This window comes from Mangifera indica, chromosome 3 (assembly GCF_011075055.1).
Source record: "Mangifera indica cultivar Alphonso chromosome 3, CATAS_Mindica_2.1, whole genome shotgun sequence".
Lineage (NCBI taxonomy): Eukaryota > Viridiplantae > Streptophyta > Magnoliopsida > Sapindales > Anacardiaceae > Mangifera > Mangifera indica.
In genome coordinates this window covers 10,495,765-10,517,490 of record NC_058139.1, presented here as the reverse complement: position 1 = coordinate 10,517,490, position 21,726 = coordinate 10,495,765, and the positions used below count along the sequence as shown (strand labels likewise).

Below are 21,726 nucleotides of genomic sequence, written 5' to 3'. Positions count from 1 at the left end.
TATTATTTTTATGTCACTAGATTTTGGTCAATTGGGTTGAGGTTTTATAAATTGATAATCCAATAAAATTAAATATAAAAGCAGTAAAATTCAATAATGGAAACATATACGGTAGGAATAGTTAAAAAACAGAGAAAAAAAAAAAAAAGAAAGTGATTGACCTCTAAACAGTAAACAGGAAAAGGAAGCATGGAACAAAATTTCCCTTGCCTTGGTGATAGTGAAGGAACGAAATGAATGTAGATAAAGATGAAGCATGGTACAATTATTAAAAGTAGGCATACATACATGCATCATTAACTTGACTTTTATGATTACTTTGTTTGACCCTCCAATGGCAATCTGAATTCTTAGATTTTTTCAAGATATTTTTCAATTTTTTCCTGCTTTTTTTCTTTTCCATCGGTCTATTCCGTTTTTCATTTCCACTAGCAAATCCAACTCAAGTCGCTTTCTCACTTTACACTGAGAAATTAAATTCGTCTATTAATTTTAAAATTAATATTTTATCTATGTATTGTATAATTCTATTTGTTTCATTTTAAAGCAAATTATTAATAAATTATGGAAATTAAAACAAATAATATTTTAGTTTTAAGTAATATTATATATAAATTTATATATAAATGATAATATATTATTAAATAATTAAATATTATTTTATTTTTAATTTAAAATTATTTATAAATGAACTAACATTTTGTAAAGAGTCGAACCTCATACCACGACCTGTCATGTCATGTCACCTCACCTAAATTTCTATTCTTTTTCTATTCATGTTTGTATTTCAAACCTTGGGGCTAATAAACAAAAATGTTTACCAACTTTGTAGATAAACCCTTTTAGCCAAGTTTTCATTTGTACAACTTTACTTAACATTCATTTGAAGGTTCAATCAAATATATCCATCTAGCTCAATCCGAAGGTTTTCTTTGATTTGCTTTACCAAATGACATGTCATCAAGCACTCCATGTCATTCGATTTGGTGACTTAATTGGATTTTACGGCCAACAATATCTATTATAACTTTTGTTAACTCAAGTGCCATTATCAAACTATCAATAATAAGATAAAGCTACATTATTAATAGTCAAATCATATATTATATCGTCTATTTAAAAACTAATATTATATATTATGTATTGGTTATTATATCATATTATATGATGTATTTTTTAAATAATAAAATAACAATAACAATAATAAAAATTTTAATTTAAACGTTATTATTTTAGAAAATATCGTAAACACTTTTATAAATTTAAGATTTATCATATACAACTTTATTATATTATTATTTTCTTTAAAAATTGTATCAATCCATATCGGTAACATGTATCATATTATACGATACATCTACTGTATCATATTAATTTTATATATCTTATGATACGTATTATTTTTTATTGTATCATATATTATAAAATACTAATAACTATGGCTATATCAATTTGTTCATTTCAAATATTATCAAACACTACAATATAATAATCATTTCATGTCTTTATTATTAATTTTATATGAATTTTAGTGATATTTGTAAATATCGTTTTTATTTTTATCAATACATAAACAAACGTTATTGAATATTATGTTAGTGGCAATTATTTATAATATTGGTATAAACGTAAAATAATTACCAATAAAAGTTAGACTATAAAATAACAATTTTTTATGACATTTAGAATTGTAATTTTTTTTTTTTTAGAAATTAGTTAATATACAATTTAATAATATTTGCAATTGCCAGAAAAGATATAAACAATCTATTCTAAATAACTAACATAATTTATGCTGAAATTTATTATAATTGTTATTAAAAATTCTGAAAAATCATCTTCATTTCAACTAATATTATTTATAATGACAATTTGTGAATGCTTTTAAATAACTTTAATTATTAAGTTGTTGTGACATTTCTAATACCCACAAAAAGACATTTCTTTTTCAATAATAGTTTTTATGTCATTCTTAATTAATTGTAAATAAAATATAAAGCCCAAGATATATATAACCATTAACCAATTGATATAAATTTTATCATTTCATTGTAAATAACAAAATTGCAAAAGGTCAAAAACATAGGTAAGAGTTTAAATTTTTCCTAAACATGTATCTTACTAGTTAATTAAAAATTTGTCTACTTAAATACATGAATTAAAAAAAGAAAATATATAACTCTCGATTATAATAAACTGTGAAATATGAGCTTCACTGTGGCTTTTCGTATTGGTTGGCTGAAAGCATGTGCTTGATTGTTGCTATAGTTGATGTCATTGTGTATGTTTTGTGTTCATTTAGAGGTGTTGTGTATTGTGATGTGTTTTCTTATATAGGCATGTCATCGTTCTCTATGAACTTTTACAGTCATGAGGAGGATTCTTCATTTAGGTCTTGCTTTAGTTCTTATTTTGGATTCTTGTTAAAGAGTCATGTAAGAAAGACAGTTGCATCATTAATGCATAAGTCAGGCTAAAGGTGAAAATTAAGCTTGTTAGGAGTGGCTTCGAGTTAACATTCCTTTGGTTCTCGTTTATTTTCTACGGATGTATCATTATAGTGAGTATCATTTTCTTTTTTGTGAAATTTTCTTTCATATTGTATGTTCTCATTGCTTATGTTTTGTGTTAGCAAGTTCCTAGTTTCATTATTTTATTGGATGAAAAAATGAATTTGATGTGAAGGTAGATCATTGATTTGTAGGAGGAATTCTTGCTCGTAAAAGAGAGATCGTGTAACTCCACATATGGTATCCCACTTAGGTTGGTCTTAAAAGAGTTATAGAAGGAATGTTGACATGCTGTAAGCCTGTGCTTAGGAAGTTTCTTTGTTGCTAATTTTGGTAAAAGGTCCCTAAGACTTAGTTTAAAAAGTGACTAATTTAAAGATGAGTTCATAAACCAAGAAATTATTCTTGTTTCTTCTTATTCCTAGAGACTTTTCATGCATTAGCTTCTTCTTGAGAGAAAGAACACAAGTCTCAACAAAGAAGTTTTTTATTTCATTTTTCTCTTATACAAGTGGACTAATTAGTCTTAGTTAAGTATGTACTTGCAAATGAATGTAGTCGCTTATGAATTAGCCTATCAATGTACAACAACTCTTGACATAATAAGTCTCTAGTTGAACGATAACATCTGTTTAACTCCTCCGAAGCCTTTTTGAAGAAGGTGGTCGAATACAACCTTTGGAATCCATCTCAACATGTAAACTATAACTCAAATCAATGAAGGTTTTGTCCTTTAGCATATAAGGCATTTCTCAGGTATGAGTCATATCAATAAAGTACTATGCACTTTGTGTCTAGGCAGTCAAAGCACCAATATTTAATGATCGAAAGATTATTGTCATTAGGTCAGTGTCATCTTTTGGCATGTTAAAACAACTCACCACCTTGGAAGCGTCAACCTCTAACATTCGAAAATTAATTCACACCTAATAGGTTATATTGATATGTGTGATATATAATATAACTAGCTCTAAGGATGATCCAACTTACAATATTGAACAGGACTTACATAGAGCAAAGATAGTGTAAATTTGCAATATCCAAAGATAATTCATGTCAATATAATTTCACTCATCATATGTGTGAAATCTTGAAGGGATATAACTCAAGCTAACTGAGGGTGTATTAATTTATGCTATCAATTTGGTGTGTGGCCTTAACCCATACCACTCATCATCATCTTGCAGACTACTAGCTCATGTTAAAGATATGGTTAATCAAAAGAAGTGAGTGAAAACTTAAAATATGTTTCACACCCTATAAAAAACAATTAACTTTCACTAGTTACACTTGAAAAACCTAACACGGATAGTTGTACAAGCACTTATCCTAAAGCAAAAACAGTATAGACCCTGTCACCACCTTGGTAACCAAATGTTTCTATAAGCCTTTTTACCACCCTGGTGATCGAGGCTCCTAATAAGTTTTGTCACTAAGCTCAACATCAAACTACAAGAAGATTCTTCCTTGAAAAATCATTAAGTTTAAACACAATGCATTGCAATGACATATGTCTAATCATAGTTAAGGGAATAACCTCTCCAAACTTTAAGTCTAAGTTTGAGTTTTCTCAAACACTCGAATTTTATCATTTACATTTGTAAGTGTTAGTTTTCTCTTATTATTGTTCTTTTAATTGCTATTAAGATTCTTTAGTACTTATGGTGACAATAAATATAGTGTAAAAAAAAGTACTTAAAACTATAGGTTTATTAATTGTAACGTTTACAATTAAAAGTTAATGAAACTCATTTGAAATAAAAAAAGAACAAAAAAAGGCTTTGAGTGTTCAAACTTAGCTTTAATCCTCTTTTGCAACCATGGACAAAAATATAGATTTTTTCATCGAAATGAATTACCTGCACCCTAACAGGTCTTACTTTAAGGCTCAATGCAACAAACGTTTCTTTAGTCTTCAGTCTTTCTTCTTTTTGAAAGGTAGGCTTCCTTCATATGGAAACTCTTTACCACAATACTTTCTTATGAAAGTAATATCTTGGTTAAGGAATCGCAGGAAAGCAAGGAACAAATCAATAACTTGGCTCCAATCTTCTCCTTGATCTTACCTCTTGTCTCAACCACACCCAATTGGTTTTTAGGCTTCTTATCCTTTTTAAAGATTTCCTCAAAGTGATATTCTCGTATTATTCTCAAGCTCTACAAAAATTTGGTCACCATTTCTCTAACTTTAGAAGCATACCGCCTACTTGATAAATTAAGACTATGACCAACAACAATCCCGATTCTCTTTTTTGTGAGCTTCTCTCCAAGAAAACAAGTTTTAACTACATAACCTCGCCTTATGTATCTATTTCATAGAAGCCAACTCTTTCTCTACAACTAGCTCTACTCTTTAACTGGTTTGATGCTCCCTTGCTATCCATTTAGAAAAGTAAGATACTTTCCTAAAAGGCATGGGAAATATATTCGAAAGCTTCAAATACAAGCAAGCAATAACATTAAGAGCATAATCGAACAATTAATTGTATGGATATGATCGTTTACCTTAACATTATATTTAAAAAGGACCTCAAGGTTCATATATGCAAAAAGCCTTCAAAGTGTTGACGTGAGCTATCAAACTGGAGAAATTACAGGATAAATCTTTTATGTAAATCTCTTGATTGATAATCCCTTGATTTATGTAAATCTCTTGAATGATAATCCCTTGATTCAAGGGTCAAGCCTTATCATAGCCATAGTTTATGTATAGCCAAAAATAGACTAGAACCTGTATATATGTGTACTAATTCTCTGTAAAAAAAGTGTGAAGAAATATATTAAAAAGTAAGGTATTTCTTCTACAAAATTTGTCATGGTATCAGAGCATACCGGTCCTTGACATACTTACCTATCTTTCTTTCAATAACTATGTCAGATTCAGAAACCTCAGATCCTTCTGGGGAACAACAACCCAACTCTACCCTTACCGAATTAACTACCAAAATGGCTGAAATCTTGAACAAACAGATCCCAACCACAGAAACTTTCGCTGCTCATATTGGCATTAAGTTAGATGGTACCAACTATGCTCTTTGGTCCCAAGTTGTTGAGATGTACATCTCAGGCAAAGACAAATTGGGATATATTAATGGCGATCTTCCTCCGCCTCCTCAGACTGATCCATCCTTTCGAAAATGGCGCACAGACAATGCCATTGTCAAAGGCTGGTTAATTAACTCTATGGATGTATCTTTGATCAGTAACTTTATTCGGTTTCCTACAGCAAAGATGGTGTGGGATTCTATTGCGACTACTTACTTTGATGGGAGCGATACCACTCAAGTATATGATCTTCGACGCCGTGTGACCCGCTTGCAACAATTTGGAGGTTCTTTTGAGAAATATTATAACGACCTCAAAGGTTTGTGGCGTGAGATTGATTTTCGGCGTCCAAATCCAATGAAATGTGCTGTAGATATTCAACGTTATAATGACCTTCTTCAAGAAGAGGAGAGTGTATATTTTTTTGGATGGCCTTGATGACCGACTTGACAAAATCCGAGCTGATGTACTACAAACACGACCTTTTCCTACAGTAGAACAGGCGTACGCATAGGTTCGCCGAGAATCTATTAGACAAATGGTCATGATCACTGGTAACAATAATGAAACTCCAGGGGCTGTTCTGGTCTCTAAGAGTAGTAAGTCTGGACAATCTACTTCATCCTCTACAGGCTCTCTTTTTTTGAGTAATAGAAAATCTGGTATGACCTCCAAGTCACGGATCACTTCTGATGGAACCAAGTGTTCTCATTGCGGTAATTCAAAGCATACCTGTGAGAATTGCTTCAAACTACATGGCTATCCAGATTGGTGGCATGAACTCCAGACTCGAAAACGTCATGACAAGGCTGAAACTGAGGGTAAGGTTGTCGTGGTGACAACAGAGCCCCAACTCTCCTTCACACCACTTGTTGAATCATCACAAGGAGATGTACTTATTTCATATTCAGGTAACAATCTTTCAGATAAAGCTATTGATAGCAATGATTGGATACTTGACTCGGGGGCCACCGACCATATGACCTATGATGCCACTGATTTTTCAACAACTTCACCACCAAGACGTACTACAATTGCTAATGCTAATGGGGTTATATCTTCTGCACAGGAGCAGGCACTGTGACTTTGTCACCTGCAATATCATTACATAACACTTTACTCGTTCCTTCTCTCACTCATAAATTATTATCTGTTAGCCAAATGTCTACTGATCTAAATTGTGTTGCACTCATCTATCCTACCTTTTTCCTTCTTCAGGATATTCTCACCAAGGAGATAATTGGGCGTGGTACTAGGAGGGGGGGGCTCTACTACATGGATGATATTAGTATGGGTCGAGCACATCATGTACATCATCAAAAGAACACCAAAGAACAACAGATTTGGTTATGGCATCGTCGGTTAGGACACCCATCTTTTGGTTACATGAAACATCTGTTTCCTGATTTATTTACAAATATTAAGTCTTGTAATTTTCAATGTGACACCTGCATTTTAGCCAAGAGTCATAGAACTATCTATCCTTTAAGTATGAATAAAAGTAAAGTTCCATTTGCTTTAATTCATTCTGATGTGTGGGGACCTTCTCCGGTGACTACAGTATCTGGTTTTCGTTGGTTTGTAATTTTTGTTTATGATTGTACACGCATGACATGGTTGTATCTACTGAAACATAAAGATGAAGTGTTGACTGTATTTCAAGCTTTCCATGTAATGATCCAGACTCAATTCTTAGCTAAAATTCAGATTCTCAGGTCTGATAATGGTGGGGAATATATGAATCAACGATTCTGGGAGTATTTTCATCTTCATGGATTACTTCATGAGACCTCATGTCCGCAGACCCCTCAACAGAATGGCATTGCTGAGAGAAAGAATCGACACATACTCGAAACAGCTTGTGCTCTGCTACTTGGAGCACATGTACCTAATAGACATTGGGCCGATGCCGTTGCTACTGCTGTACACCTCCTCAACCGAATGCCATCTCGAGTCTTAAATTTTAAGACACCATTACAAGCTCTCTCCTCACATGTCTCTCTACCATCCGTGTTGACGATTCCAACTCGCACCTTTGGATGTGTAGCATTTGTACATCTGCATAAAAACCAACGTACAAAACTTGATCCATGTGCCATTCGATGCTTATTCTTGGGATATGCTGTACATCAAAAATGATACCGATGTTATGATCCTGCCACCAAACGCACCTATGTTACAATGGATGTTACTTTTTTGGAATCTGAAACTTTTTATTCTTCGTCTGCATTTGATTCTTCCCTTCAACGAAAAATTCAAGGTGAAGAACAGACTTGGTCTCTATTCGAATGGCTGGATAATACGTCTACAGAATTGGTAGACAATACAGAACACTCTTTAACAGAACCGGTGGTTAATGAGGTACCCTCTCCAACTGATATAGCTCCAACAGAGACATCTACAATGTCACTTCCAACTGAAATAGAGACCTCAACCCCCTTAGTACCTGAAGACCCATCTCCTGAGAATATTCGTAAGGTACACTCTCCTACTCCATCTTCAAACTCTAATGAAATGAATGTTTCTGCTGGTTACACTTTACCTTTCAAACATAATCGTGGAAAACCACCAAATAGATATTCTCCAGATATTAAAGATCAAAGGTCACATTATCCAATTGCCAATTATGTCTCAACAAAAAGGCTCTCTAAGCCTCTCAGAACTTTTGTACAGGAGCTGTCCTCGAATCATGTTCCTACTAGTGTTCAAGAAGCTTTGACAGATCCAAAATGGACTGAAGCCATAAATGAAGAAATGAAGGCACTGGTAAAGAACAAAACATGGACTCTTGTTAGCTTGCCTGAAGGGAAAAGAACAGTAGGGTGTAAATGGGTATTTTCCATTAAATACAAGGCAGATGGGTCAATCGAGAGATACAAAGCGAGGTTAGTTGCGAAAGGTTATACACAGACATATGGTGTAGATTATCGAGAGACCTTCTCATCAGTAGCCAAATTAAATACGATAAGAGTTTTATTATCTCTTGTAGCGAACCTTGATTGGCCATTACACCAGCTCGATGTAAAGAATGCCTTCCTCTATGGTGATCTTGAAGAGGAAGTGTACATGGACATCCCACAGGGTTATACATCGAATTCCAAAAACAAAGTTGTGTGTAAACTCCAGCGAGCACTGTATGGACTGAAACAATCACCACGAACATGGTTTGGGCGATTTAGTTTGGCAATGAAAAAATATGGCTTTCAACAGAGCAATTCAGACCATACACTATTTTTGAAGCACCAACGAGGAAAGGTAACAGTCTTGATAATCTATGTAGATGACATGATTATCACAGGAAATGACCCAGACGAGATAGCAACACTTCAAAAGCAATTGGCAACTGAGTTTGAAATGAAGAATTTAGGGGGGCTCAAATATTTTCTAGGAATTGAAGTTGCTAGATCAGGACAAGGTATATTTCTATCTCAACGGAAATATACCTTAGATTTATTATCTGAAGTGGGATTGTTGGAGTGTAAGCCGGCAGACACACCGATTATTCAAAACCATAAACTTGGAGAATATCCAGACCAAGTACCTACTGATAAAGAGAAATACCAAAGGCTGGTTGGTAAACTTATTTATCTCTCACATACTCGTCCAGATATCGCTTATGCTGTAAGCGTAGTGAGTCAATTCATGCATTGCCCGAGCGAAGATCATATGAATGCTATAATTCGAATTCTTCGATACTTGAAGTCCTCACCTGGAAAAGGACTTATGTTTTCAAAAAATAATCACCTAAAGATTGAAGGCTACACAGACGCAGATTGGGCAGGGAATATCACAGATAGAAAATCCACTTCAGGGTACTTTACATTTGTTGGTGGAAATCTTGTGACATGGAGAAGTAAAAAACAAAAAGTGGTGGCATTATCAAGTGCCGAAGCTGAGTTTCGGGGAATGGCTAAAGGTCTTTGTGAGCTCCTCTGGCTCAAAAGATTAATGACTGAAATTGGTTTTTCCCCAACCTCTGAGATGGATCTGATCTGTGACAATAAGGCTGCCATAGATATTTCTCATAATCCTGTCCAACATGATCGGACAAAACATGTGGAGGTAGATTGGCATTTCATCAAACAAAATCTCGAAGATAAGATCATTCGATTTCCTTTTGTTAAATCTGAAGATCAGTTGGCGGATATACTTACAAAAGCTGTGTCAAGCAAAAATTTCTACAGCTCACTAGACAAGTTGGGCATCCAAGATTTGTACGCACCAACGTGAGGGGGAGTGTTGACGTGAGCTATCAAACTGGAGAAATTACAGGATAAATCTTTTATGTAAATCTCTTGATTGATAATCTCTTGATTTATGTAAATCTCTTTATTGATAATCCCTTGATTTATGTAAATCTCTTGATTGATAATCCCTTGATTCAAGGGTCAAGCCTTATCATAGCCATAGTTTATGTATAGCCAAAAATAGACTAGAACCTGTATATATGTGTACTAATTCTCTGTAAAAAAAGTGTGAAGAAATATATTAAAAAGTAAGGTATTTCTTCTACAAAATTTGTCACAAAGATCTATCCAAAGTCTCTTTCAAGCAACCTTGTTTAGTCTATTCTACCTTGGAAACAAGATCATGATCCGTTTTGACTCTCAGTTCAAACTTGCAAGATCAAGAGGGGGAATGAAAATGAAAAAGAACACATAAACTTCCCACAATAAAGTAAGCATGCGTCAAGTTGCTCATTACATTTGCATTTGAAAGGAAAAGAGTAAGTTTTTTTTATAATATATAAAGTGAGTTGTTTAAGTTTCTTTTTTATTATAAATAATGTGAGTTGTTAAAATGTCTCTTTCTAAGGCAAAATTTTTGTGACTTATTTCACTCATTATAAATAAATTCAACTCAATTTTAAAAATTTTATATTAAAAAAAATCTTTAACAAGTGATTTAACCTATTATAAATAATTACTTTTTTCTTTTATTAACATATTTGAACTGTCTTCCCCTTTTTTTGTTTGACAAAAAAAATAAATTAAAAAGTAATTTATAAGTTGGAAAATATTTTTTCAAAATACTAAGCCGAACTCCAACACCTTCTTACCAAGTTCGGGTTTATGATTTTTAAAACTTATTAAACTCGATTTGTTTGAATTTTAATTCGGTTCGAATCTATCCTATGCTATAATAATGTGGCAGCACTTGCGCTATATATGATTAGAAGAAGACGACATAGGCATCACTAAAATAGAGTACAATTTGTCTGGTTGTGTATGGTTTCAAAGTTCCCGCATGTTATAGCCGAAGTCTCTCTTGCCAGCTTAACACTTCAAGTTAAACGAGTTGTTTTGTTCCCCCTCTCGTCACTCACTCTTTCCACCAAGTGCGACCGTCACCGTCGGATCTGCACCAGTTAAAAACCAAAAATGTTGCCCTACGCCACTCTCGAAGAAGCCGCCACGGCGCTGGGTCGTAACCTGACGTTTGCGGAGACATTATGGTTCAATTACTCGGCCAAAAAATCGGATTACTATCTCTACTGCCACAACATTCTGTTTTTATTCATGATCTTTTCGGTTGTGCCTGTTCCCATGGTGGCCATTGAGCTTCTGCGATTTAGTAGTTTTGATAAGTACAAGATTCAGCCTAAAGTTAGGCTCTCTTCTTCGGAGATGTTTGGATGTTACAAGGATGTTATGCGCATGTTCTTTCTTGTTGTTGGCCCACTTCAACTCATGTCTTATCCCTCCATCAAGGTGATTTTCCTTCCGGGTTCTGCCTTATTTTTTTCATTTTAAGTGAATTTTTTGAGAAATCGTGTGAGACTTAGCGGTTAGTCCTTGTGAATTAATGAATTGTATAATCAGATTTTATTCTGTAGATAAGTATTTTGGGTTTATGCAGATGATTGGGATTAGAACTGGGTTGCCATTGCCATCGGGATGGGAGATTTTTGTGCAGTTGGCAGTGTACTTTATGGTGGAGGATTATACAAATTATTGGATCCATAGATTTCTCCATGGGAAATGGGGGTATGAGAAAATCCACCGTGTTCACCATGAATACTCTGCGCCAATTTCATATGCTGCGCCATATGCGCATTGGGCTGAGGTTTTGATCCTTGGGATTCCATCTTTTCTGGGTCCAGCAATTGTTCCTGGCCACATGATTACTTTCTGGTTGTGGATCGCTTTGCGGCAGATTGAGGCTATTGAGACTCATAGCGGGTGTGTATGCATGTTTTTTTTTTTTTTGGTTCTAGCTTTTGTTGATTGTGATGAAAGGATTTCAACTTTAGAATTTACTTCAGGCCTTTTTTTCAGTGGAATTCTACGTAAAGCGTGTCAAAGATGTTTTAATTGTGGCTTGTCTTTTGTTGATGAGGACGAGGATCGGTTTGGTGCCTTTTCCTTTTCAGTTTGACTGTTCTCTTTTTTATCGTTTCTCTTAATTTTTTTTGTGTGTGTGTGTGTGTGACTGTTCTCTTTTTTATCGTTTCTCTTAATATTTGTGTGTGTGTGTGTGTGTTTTATTTCTTTGGCTGTTATGCTTAATCTAAGGCACTCCAATGTTTGTTCTTCTTTCCTGCAATGTTTACAATTCCATTGCCCAGCTGCTGCATGTGGTTTCTGATCACCTTTGGACTATAAATTTAGGCTGGTTAATTTGCTGAAAAGATTACTAATTTCCCCAAAATGATTGAGGCAGTTACTGAGGCTTGTTGGAAATGGAAATGAAACTCGAGTTTTCCTTGTATACAGATATGAACTGATATGAACTAAAATGCCTAATGAAGTGTGTTGCATTTTCACATCAATCATATTGCTGAATTAATTTGTACACATGTAGTAACCTACATCTATTTTGTTGTTCCCCGTTATTGTGGCTTTTTCCCATTCTCCAACAATGTTTATCTGCAGAAGGCTCTTTATATCATTTATGTGTCGAGCTTCTTGTTTCACATGCTGCTCTGTTCTATCATTGCTGTCTTAAGCAATTACTGCAGTATGGATGCATGTCATAATTTGTTTGTTCTTATGCAGGTATGACTTCCCCTGGACTCCTACAAAGTATATTCCATTTTATGGTGGTGCAGATTACCATGACTATCATCATTACGTGGGAGGACAAAGCCAGAGCAACTTTGCTTCTGTTTTCACCTATTGTGATTACATTTATGGAACTGATAAGGTGATTAACTATTATGCGTAATTACACGGTATGCTCTTTTGGCTAATGATTTCAACTGATAGAAGGGTTCTGAGATTTATTTGTTTAATTGTTCTTGAAGGGCTACCGATTTCAAAAGAAGGTCCTTAGCAAGGTAACATGCTGCACTCTTTCTTTTCATTTAATAATTTACTGTCCTTTTATGGTACCTTGGTGGAGTTTACTTTTTGTCTTCAACATCTAGGTAATTGTTACTCATTGTTGATATAGGTCCAATGAAAATGTAATAAGTGAACAAAGTTGATTTTACCATTTTGAAAAAGCTAAATCTTTAGAGATATTGGGTGCTTGTTTTGCACCTCTTATGAATTTGATAGGTATTATTATAATTGGATATTTTTATTCATCTAGGTGGAAGTAGAATTTGTTTCATGGTTTGTTTCGTGGCCACCACTGGCCCTGTTGACAACAAATACCCCATATTTCTTTCCATTTAATCTTTAGTTATAACACATTGTTTTTTATCGGATCTATCCTGAATGTCCTGGTTCATTTTGGTCTTGCTAATTATTTCTTCTTGATCCAATTCAGATCAAAGAGAACTAAGTGGAATTGGTAAGCAGAATGGAGGCTTTTATCAAGATCTTAAATCAGAGTAATATTCTGACCGCAGAATCCTTGTCAAGAACAATGCACTCCTGTCATATATCTTACTGGTGACTGCGCCTGGAAATCTCTGATTTCAAGTGGACTTTTCCTTGCCATTTTCGTAAAAATAGAATTCTTTAACTTGGGATTGTGATTTTGTGTAGTTTGAGGGGAGCTGAAGTCCGTGTTGTTAAGGTTTAGAGAATTTATGGTCTGAGGATACTGGAACTAGGGCTTGTCTTTATAATCTTGATATAAGTTTTCCCTTAGTTTTGAAACATGGCCCCTGTTAGTGGAACTTTTGAATTTGCTGTTTCCGATCTTTCATATGCAGTGAATGAATTGTCAGGTGATATGCGAATATAATTCGAACCAGATAACAGTTAAAGATAAAGATCAAATAGTTTTGGAATGCTTTCCAAATCTGCATTTCTAAGATGATATTCATGGAAAATAAGCAACTAGGCTTCTGAAGAGAAATCTTGGAGCTTTGGAGCGGAGCAGAACTCAACCAACACATTTGTGGCAAAGCTGATATATGAATGAAAATCATGATGAACATAGGGATGAGAGAATGACATGTTTTAGTGGGTGGCAGTCATCAAAATTCCAGAACCAGACATGGGAGATGGTAAAGAAAATAAACTAGAAAAGTCTATATAACAAGCTGCCATGGCAGCAACTCATTAATTAATGTCTAATTAATGTAAGGTATATGGATTTAAATTACAAAATTAAAGGAGTAATTCTTGAAAACTCTGAATATTCATTGTTTCATTCAAACCCATTATTAATGGTCATTACAAAAATGACCACTGCTACAGAGCCCCATCAAGCTCCAGCAAATTCAAGATTTAAAAAATAAATAAATAAATAACCTCTTCTCAAGTTATAATCCCAAATAATTAGAAATAGTCTACCAAAGGTCATGTTAACAAACGCTGAAACCCATTTTATACTAGATATGCTAGATATATTGTATCTTAAGATTATGTCATTCATTATCAGAAATTCATCCTTTCTTATGGATCTTTAATATTTTGGTAAATGCCTCCCAGATTTGTCTCTTAGTCCCCAGCAGGAGAATTTGTCTCCCAGTATTTTCCATTTTGTCATGTGGAGGGAGAGCATAGCATATGGTTGTGAATGAAGGAAGGTGAAACCGGAAGCCAACATTTTTATATTTCGCTTAGTGGGACTTGATGTGTAGACTTGGGTGGTCAGGATGATTCAGACTCTTTTTCTAGTAGAACAATGAACTTGTTTCACTAAGACAGTTGATTAGTGGTATAGAAGTTAGAAATTCTTAATATGAGTTAACATTAATTATGGGTTTAGTTTAATAAAATTAGGTAATTGAATAGTCTATTATCAGTTTGTAAATGAATTTAAGTGATCAATAATAATAAATTTAATACATTTGAAAGTTATGATCTGAGTGAATAACATAAGTATGAGTCTTAAGGTTTATTGGACTTTGATGGAAGGTCAATTAACCTATTATAGATTAATTAGATCTTTGCTCCAAAACTTAATACAGTATGGGTCTTGAAGTTTAATGATCAATAAAAATAAATTTAATACATTTAAAAGTTATAATCTGAGTGAACAACATAAATATGGATTTTGAGGTTTATTGGGTTTTGATAGAATGTCAATTACCCTATTATAAATTAATTAGGTCTCAACTCTAAAACTTAATATAATAAGATAACAGTATAATTTATTCATTCAAAGTTGTCATCCAATGAGATTTCTGAAGTAGAAGACTAAGTCACGTCGAGAAGTGATCTCAATAAGTAATTTTAACAAGTTTATGAATTTAGTTTGCATAGCTATCCAAGTATTTTTAAAACTCTAAAGTTTAATTTAGTATTTTATAATTTGTACGTAGATCTTGAAATTATATAAAATAAATCATACAATGTAGACTTGGGTAGTGAGGATTATTCAGACTCTTTTTCAATGAACTTGTTTTACTGGGAGAGTTGATTAGTGACATAGATGAAACTTTTCCTTTTAATTTTTGCTTGTTTTATCATTGTTCTTGGTGAAAGAGTATGTTATTGTTCATTTGCTTGTTAGATATAACTAGAGCATGTGACGTAGGACAAGTGTTGATGAGATTGTGATATTGTTCACAAGCATACAGAAAAGTTGATATCCTTCGATAGATGAAGGGATAAATAAAAAATTTTATAACAAAACTCCTATATGAATTTTTATTAATAATTGATAAATTAATTGATTAAATTGAATATAATGACTTTAACTTTTTATATAGAGTAATGACTCTCCTAATTAAGATGGAAATCTTAATTAAATTAGAATGGAAAATATTATTAAAATAGGACACTAGTTAATTAGAATTAAGAATATTAACTAATTTCAAATTATAGGAATCTAAGAGTCTAAAAAAATAATTTTAATAGACAAATTGAATTTTCCTAAACAATGAATCACAAAAACTTTTTATTTTCTAAATTAAAATAGCACTCTTAAACTTATTATGAAAACTAATATAGAGTGGAGTTTGGTTTAAATTAAATCCACTCGACTAAAAATCTTTATTTTATATACACAAAACTTCTTACATGATTTCATATCATCATCTACGTCTATGTCATTATATCACGTCATCAAATAAATTATTATATCATATGTCACATCATCCTTAGTTATCACATCATATATTACTTTTTTCATATTTTTTAATATTTTATATTTTATCACCGTTTTGTCATGAGTCTTTAATATCATTAATGTTGTTCTTTTCTTCATTTGTTTTTTTCACACAATCTTTTTTTTTTACCTCGAATCTTTCTTTAACCTATTTTCTTTTCATATTTTAACCACATTTTATCCCCATAAATTAAATGCCTTGGTCCCCAATCAGTATGTGAAGGACACACTAAAAATTATCTAACAAGTAGATCACAACCCAACTCATATGGAAATTGTATGTTAATTATTAGATTAAAAAAAGGGGTTAGAAATTTAAGAAGCTATGTAGTCACAGTAAATTATACTTCAACTTGGTGTAGTTCTTGTACACTGCTTGGTGTTGTTGGCTGGGCTGGGAAGGGAAATAGCTAGTGCATTGAATCACAAATTATTTATGTCTTTAAGTAGTGACATTTCATTGATGTGATTAGGGGTCACCTCTTAGCCACTAAGAACATTGGCTACCATCTACACCTTAATTAACATTCATTATTTTTTCAAACTCAGATTTGTTTATTAAAATGTCATCTATTTCACCATCACAAGTAAAGTAATCTCAATTCCGTAAATTTCCCCTCTGTCCAAACCCAATCCTTTGCACTTTTGAATAAGTCCAAACTAGACATGTGTATAAAATATATGTCATCAACATCTACATGATTATACCCTCTTCTTGCTCATCCTAATGTAATTCATTACTCTCCTCTTCGTTATTTGGTCAATTGAATTGTGTATCAAAATTGGATATACATAGTATTTCAATAAAACTATGTGTACCCAATTTTGGTACATAATTTATATACACAGATGAGGTATCATCATGTAATTAGATATTTTTTTATCATATGGTGACACATATTTTAAAATCACCTAATTACATAATGACACATCATTGTGTACATAAATTATATACCAAAATTAGGTACACATAACATTGCTCTTGCTCATTGAATTTTGGCAATATAAATTATGTATGAGTGTTATCAAAACTTGTATTTATATAAAGGAAGAAATCATTCTCGAAATTAAACTGTTCTAAATTAGGTTTAGTGAGTTTAATTATAAAATATTATCAAAGAGATTTAAACTTATGTTTTTATATATAATTTTTTTTTTTTTATCATTCAAACTATTCTTTTATAGTATCAACACTTAATATTGGCCTAAATTAAAATTTGTGGCTGAAAAATTGAAGCACTGACTCTATGTACACATCACTCTACATACTGAGAAAAAGATATAATCAGTGGGTATCATCTATGAACTTCCCGAGGTTTAAATAAAAACAACAGCACCCACGGCAGCAGCCTCTCCTTACCTTCCCAAAACTTAGTTCTAAATTCAGTTTAAAGGGATCCAATGGGTTGACCTAAGATATGACAATTGATATTTTAGAATGGCCCTAGCAGTGGTCCTAGATTCAGTTCAATATCAAGGAAGGAATAAACGCATTTTCACCCAGAAGTGAATTCATGTGAGCCTGAATCCAATATAAAATATATTCACTAGTTAGGAACCGAGATATGATGATTGGGATGAAAAAATGGTATCATCCACTCTAAACACATAAATTAATATGGGTTTGCTTCTGAATTTTGTAACCTAATATGTGTTTTGATAGTTTAAGAAATTCATAAACTATTTAACCTGTATTATCTTAATATTTTTAAGCGATATAGGATATATATATAAATCTAATATTTCCTTTATACTTTACTAATATGAAATTTGTTTAAAGATGTTACAAAACAATTATATGAGATGTGTTTCTCCCATTCTTTTTTTCTCGGTTTTATATAAACACCCAGAATTTGCATGAGTTAATGTTAAATCATGTGCTTTTCTTCCATCTATTGGTGTGGTCTGTGTGGATGAACCACATAGGAAGTAGCCATTTTTAAGGCACGTTTTCCCTGTTGATAAGGGGACCGCTTTTAATTGAATTGTCTTGATCATTGGGACAAAAGCGAAAGGGAAAATCTACGACTCCACCACTTGTTATTTTATGTCAATTCTCATTCACCAACGTACTGATAAAAGATATAAAGCACTTTCTTCTCTTTCAATTCAAATCACATGCCCACAGTTAACCTTCCTTCACTTGTCTCACAATGTCCCATCATTTCTATATTGGTAAAACTCCATGGTTTTGTGGAGGAAACTTTTATTTTCTCTTTCACTTGTAATTTTTAAACATCTTTACAAAGCAGAAACATAAGAAAGATAAAATATTATTTAATTTCTTTGAATATCAAATCCAAGACAAAAGAAAACCAATAGAAAAATTAACAAATCATTTATAAACTATTAATCACTTGTTACAAAAATAGTTTTTTGTTCCTTATTGAACTAAAGCCCCTAACTAAGAAGGTTAACAAAGTAGATATTAATAAGAAAATCAAACCTAACCCATTTATGACTTAAAACAACAAAGTTAAAACAACACGGACGTATCTAACATCATTCTTCTTTTATTTTGGTTAGCTAAATGATGCACGATAAAAGTTGAATGGGTTGTGATGAGGACATAAGATTGTTGATATCGTTCGATGAGATAAAATAATAACAAAGAATACAAAACAATTCGTTAATGAACTTGAAAGGCTAAATTTTATAAATTGATATAATGGAATAATTATTAAAAATACTCAAATGTATTTTTATAGGCCGAATATTATTCTACTTTAATGAGAAATATTTATTTTAGTAGAAATAGGAAATTTACTCTTAGAAACTTGAACTTTAAGAAGACAACTATAATAAGATTTAGAATTTCCTAAACACAAAATAACTCTAATTTGACTTAAAATAAGGACTTCATACATTTTAGGACTTTTCATACTGATTAGGAAACAAGAACTTTTGTGAAACAAGTAGGTTTCCTTCAAAAACCATATGACCGAAATCGTGTTGTGGTCAGGCCAACATGTGCCAAAACCAGAGCTGTCAGGTTCAACCCTCATTAGGCTAACTTTTTGACACGCCACGATGAGAATCTTGTGTGTTGAGGTGGGTGGCTTCTTTCCCCAGAACTTGACTTCTTCATTTCCGTGCAATCTTTCACTTATCTTGGTTTTGCCTTTGGTTGTACAAGATTCGGTCCTGCATCATTGTCCCCCACTAAGAAAGAGCTCGTCCTTGAGTTATCTTTATACAAATCACCCTCGAGGTAGAAACTGTATAGGTTCACTGCATTAAACTTCATGGAGATGCCCATAGCAGTGAGTAAATCAACCACAAGAACATTGTCATTTATCTTCTTCAAAATCTTGTGAGGGTCATACCTCATTTGCTTCAATTTCCTATGAAAACCCTGTAACATCCCTGGTCCAATAACCCGGTCCACTGTCAAGATATTGTCCACTTTAGACACACAGTCCATCATAGGTTTGCTTCTAGGCTTTGCAATCCAAAACGCGTCTTAACAGGTAAAGAGCTCACAAACTATTTAACCACTCAAATTCTCCCACCACTAACCGATATGGGATACATAGACAGACCCAACATCTCTCCCGTGCTTTGTCGATGTGGGATTCGCCTAAGGGTATCACAAACCCAGTTGCTAGTCTTTCCTTCCTTAGGTACACCATTACTTAATCTCGAATCTCGAACACTTCCATGCCTCCTATGTTTTTCATTTGTGGCTTTATAAGTCATGTTGCTTTTCTGCAAGGTTTAGTGCACTTCTTGGTATATGTCTTTTTAACTCTCAGCCAAAGCAAAAGTAGTGTTACTTGTTCCTCAACCTTAAGGAAGTTTAACAAGATTTACCACAAGCCTTGGGATTTTCGTGTAAATGACAGAAAAAGGACTCTTACCTGTCAATCTACCAACTGAGCTATTGTAGGCAATTCGATTTGAGCTATCGTAAAGACCCATTGCCTTTTCTTATCTCCACAAATGCATCAAATTAGATTGCCCAAGGAACTATTTATTACTTCGGTTTGGCCATAGGTTGCATATTGTTAGAGTTTAATTAGAAACCAACACTTGAAAGAATTAGGAAAACAACTTTAATAAGACTTGGACTTTCCTACTTACAAAATAAATCTAAACAACTCTAATTTGACATTAAACAAAAAAAGAAAAAGAAGATTCCATGCATTTTAGGACTTCCCATTTAGATTAGGAAACAAGAATCCTTGTGAAATAAGAAGTTTCTCACAAAAAGCACGTGACTAAAATCATGCCGCGGCGAGGCCACCATGTGCCACGACAAGAGTTTTCGGGTCCAACTATCATTAAGCTGAATTTTGGACATGCTGTGGCAGGTGGTTTCTTTCCCCGAGCTTGACTTGTTCATTTCCATGCAATTCTTCCACTTATCTTGTTTTTTCCTTTGGTTGTATTGTATGTACACACAATATATCATTCTCTCTTCCAATTTATCAACCATATATACAAAGAACAACGTTATATATATATATATTTTTTAGTACACAATTAAGTATACAGATGACATATTATCATGTGATTGAATATTATTTTATCTTTAATTTAAAATTATCTAATCATATAATAATATATTATCTACATATTCAATTGTGTATTTAAAAATTTATATACATAATTTTATTGATATACAAAAAAAGGGTGAAAATAGATTATTATATACAATTTGGATAAAAATTGAAGTTCTAGAAAAAGAAAAATATAGAAAGAAATGTTTACTGCTACTAAGAAATGATTTTTTAAAAACATTAATAAAATTCCAAAAGGAACATGTTGGTCAGGGGTTATTTTAGGTCTAGAAAAATGAATTGACATATTAACTGTTAGAAAGGTGGGGATGGTTAATATGTCAAATCATGGTTACACATTTTTCAATTTGATTTTGCCTTGCCATCTTCATCAACTTGATGTTCTTTCTATACGATTCAATTTAATCTTACTTTACATGCACCATCATCCACTTGCCATGTGAAACATGTTTCTAATTTCAGGGGATTCATGAGTAGTTTCAAAGAATATCGGGAGAGCAATGTTTCCCCAATCAGAATTTGACTCTTACACACTTTTCCCTTATGTAAACAAGGCTTTCCCAATTGACCTTTGATTTTATTACTAAAAGTATAGAAACGCAATTTAAGGTTGTGTTTGAAAATATTTTATTATAAAAACTAAAAAATTATCCCGAAGATAGATAAATAAGAAAATTATTGATATAAATTGGTATATATAAACCTAAGGTGAAAGCGGATTCTTAGTTTATCTCTCCCTAAATAGAGAAGAAATTCTTTAATAAAATTGGAGAGGGGGACATATAAAATTCCTATAATTAGGGATAGAGACATGGATCAATATATTTCTTATCCTTCTTTAACTTATCTTATACACTTTCCAACGTATCTTATAAAACTTTAAATATTAAATTACCCTTAAAATGTTTTGAACTATTAAATATATATTTTAACATTTAATAAATATTTTATTATTTTTTAAGATAAGATAGGAAGAGAAAGGACAAAGATATTTTCCCAACGAGAACAAGGGGAAGGGGAGACAATTTTTTGTGTGTGGAGAGGATATAGATATTCTATTTTTCCCGTATCAGGGATAGGACAAAAACAAAAAAATGTTTACTCTACAAGTATAAGAACATGGATTAGGATATTAATTCTTAATTTAACCCATTTTCATTTCTGTACATCACCGTTGATAATAAATAATTATC

General features: G+C 32.7%; 1 protein-coding gene across 1 annotated transcript; it reads left to right on the top strand.

Annotated features, from left to right (window-relative positions):
- The first annotated feature begins 10,749 nt into the window (after positions 1-10,749).
- On the top strand, positions 10,750-13,608 carry LOC123210056 (methylsterol monooxygenase 1-1-like). The gene is made up of 5 exons (XM_044628219.1): positions 10,750-11,266; positions 11,415-11,737; positions 12,554-12,701; positions 12,802-12,834; positions 13,272-13,608. Exons 1-5 carry the CDS (start codon positions 10,937-10,939, stop codon positions 13,284-13,286), a joined length of 849 nt encoding a protein of 282 aa, XP_044484154.1. The 5' UTR covers positions 10,750-10,936; the 3' UTR covers positions 13,287-13,608.
- Positions 13,609-21,726: the final 8,118 nt, after the last annotated feature.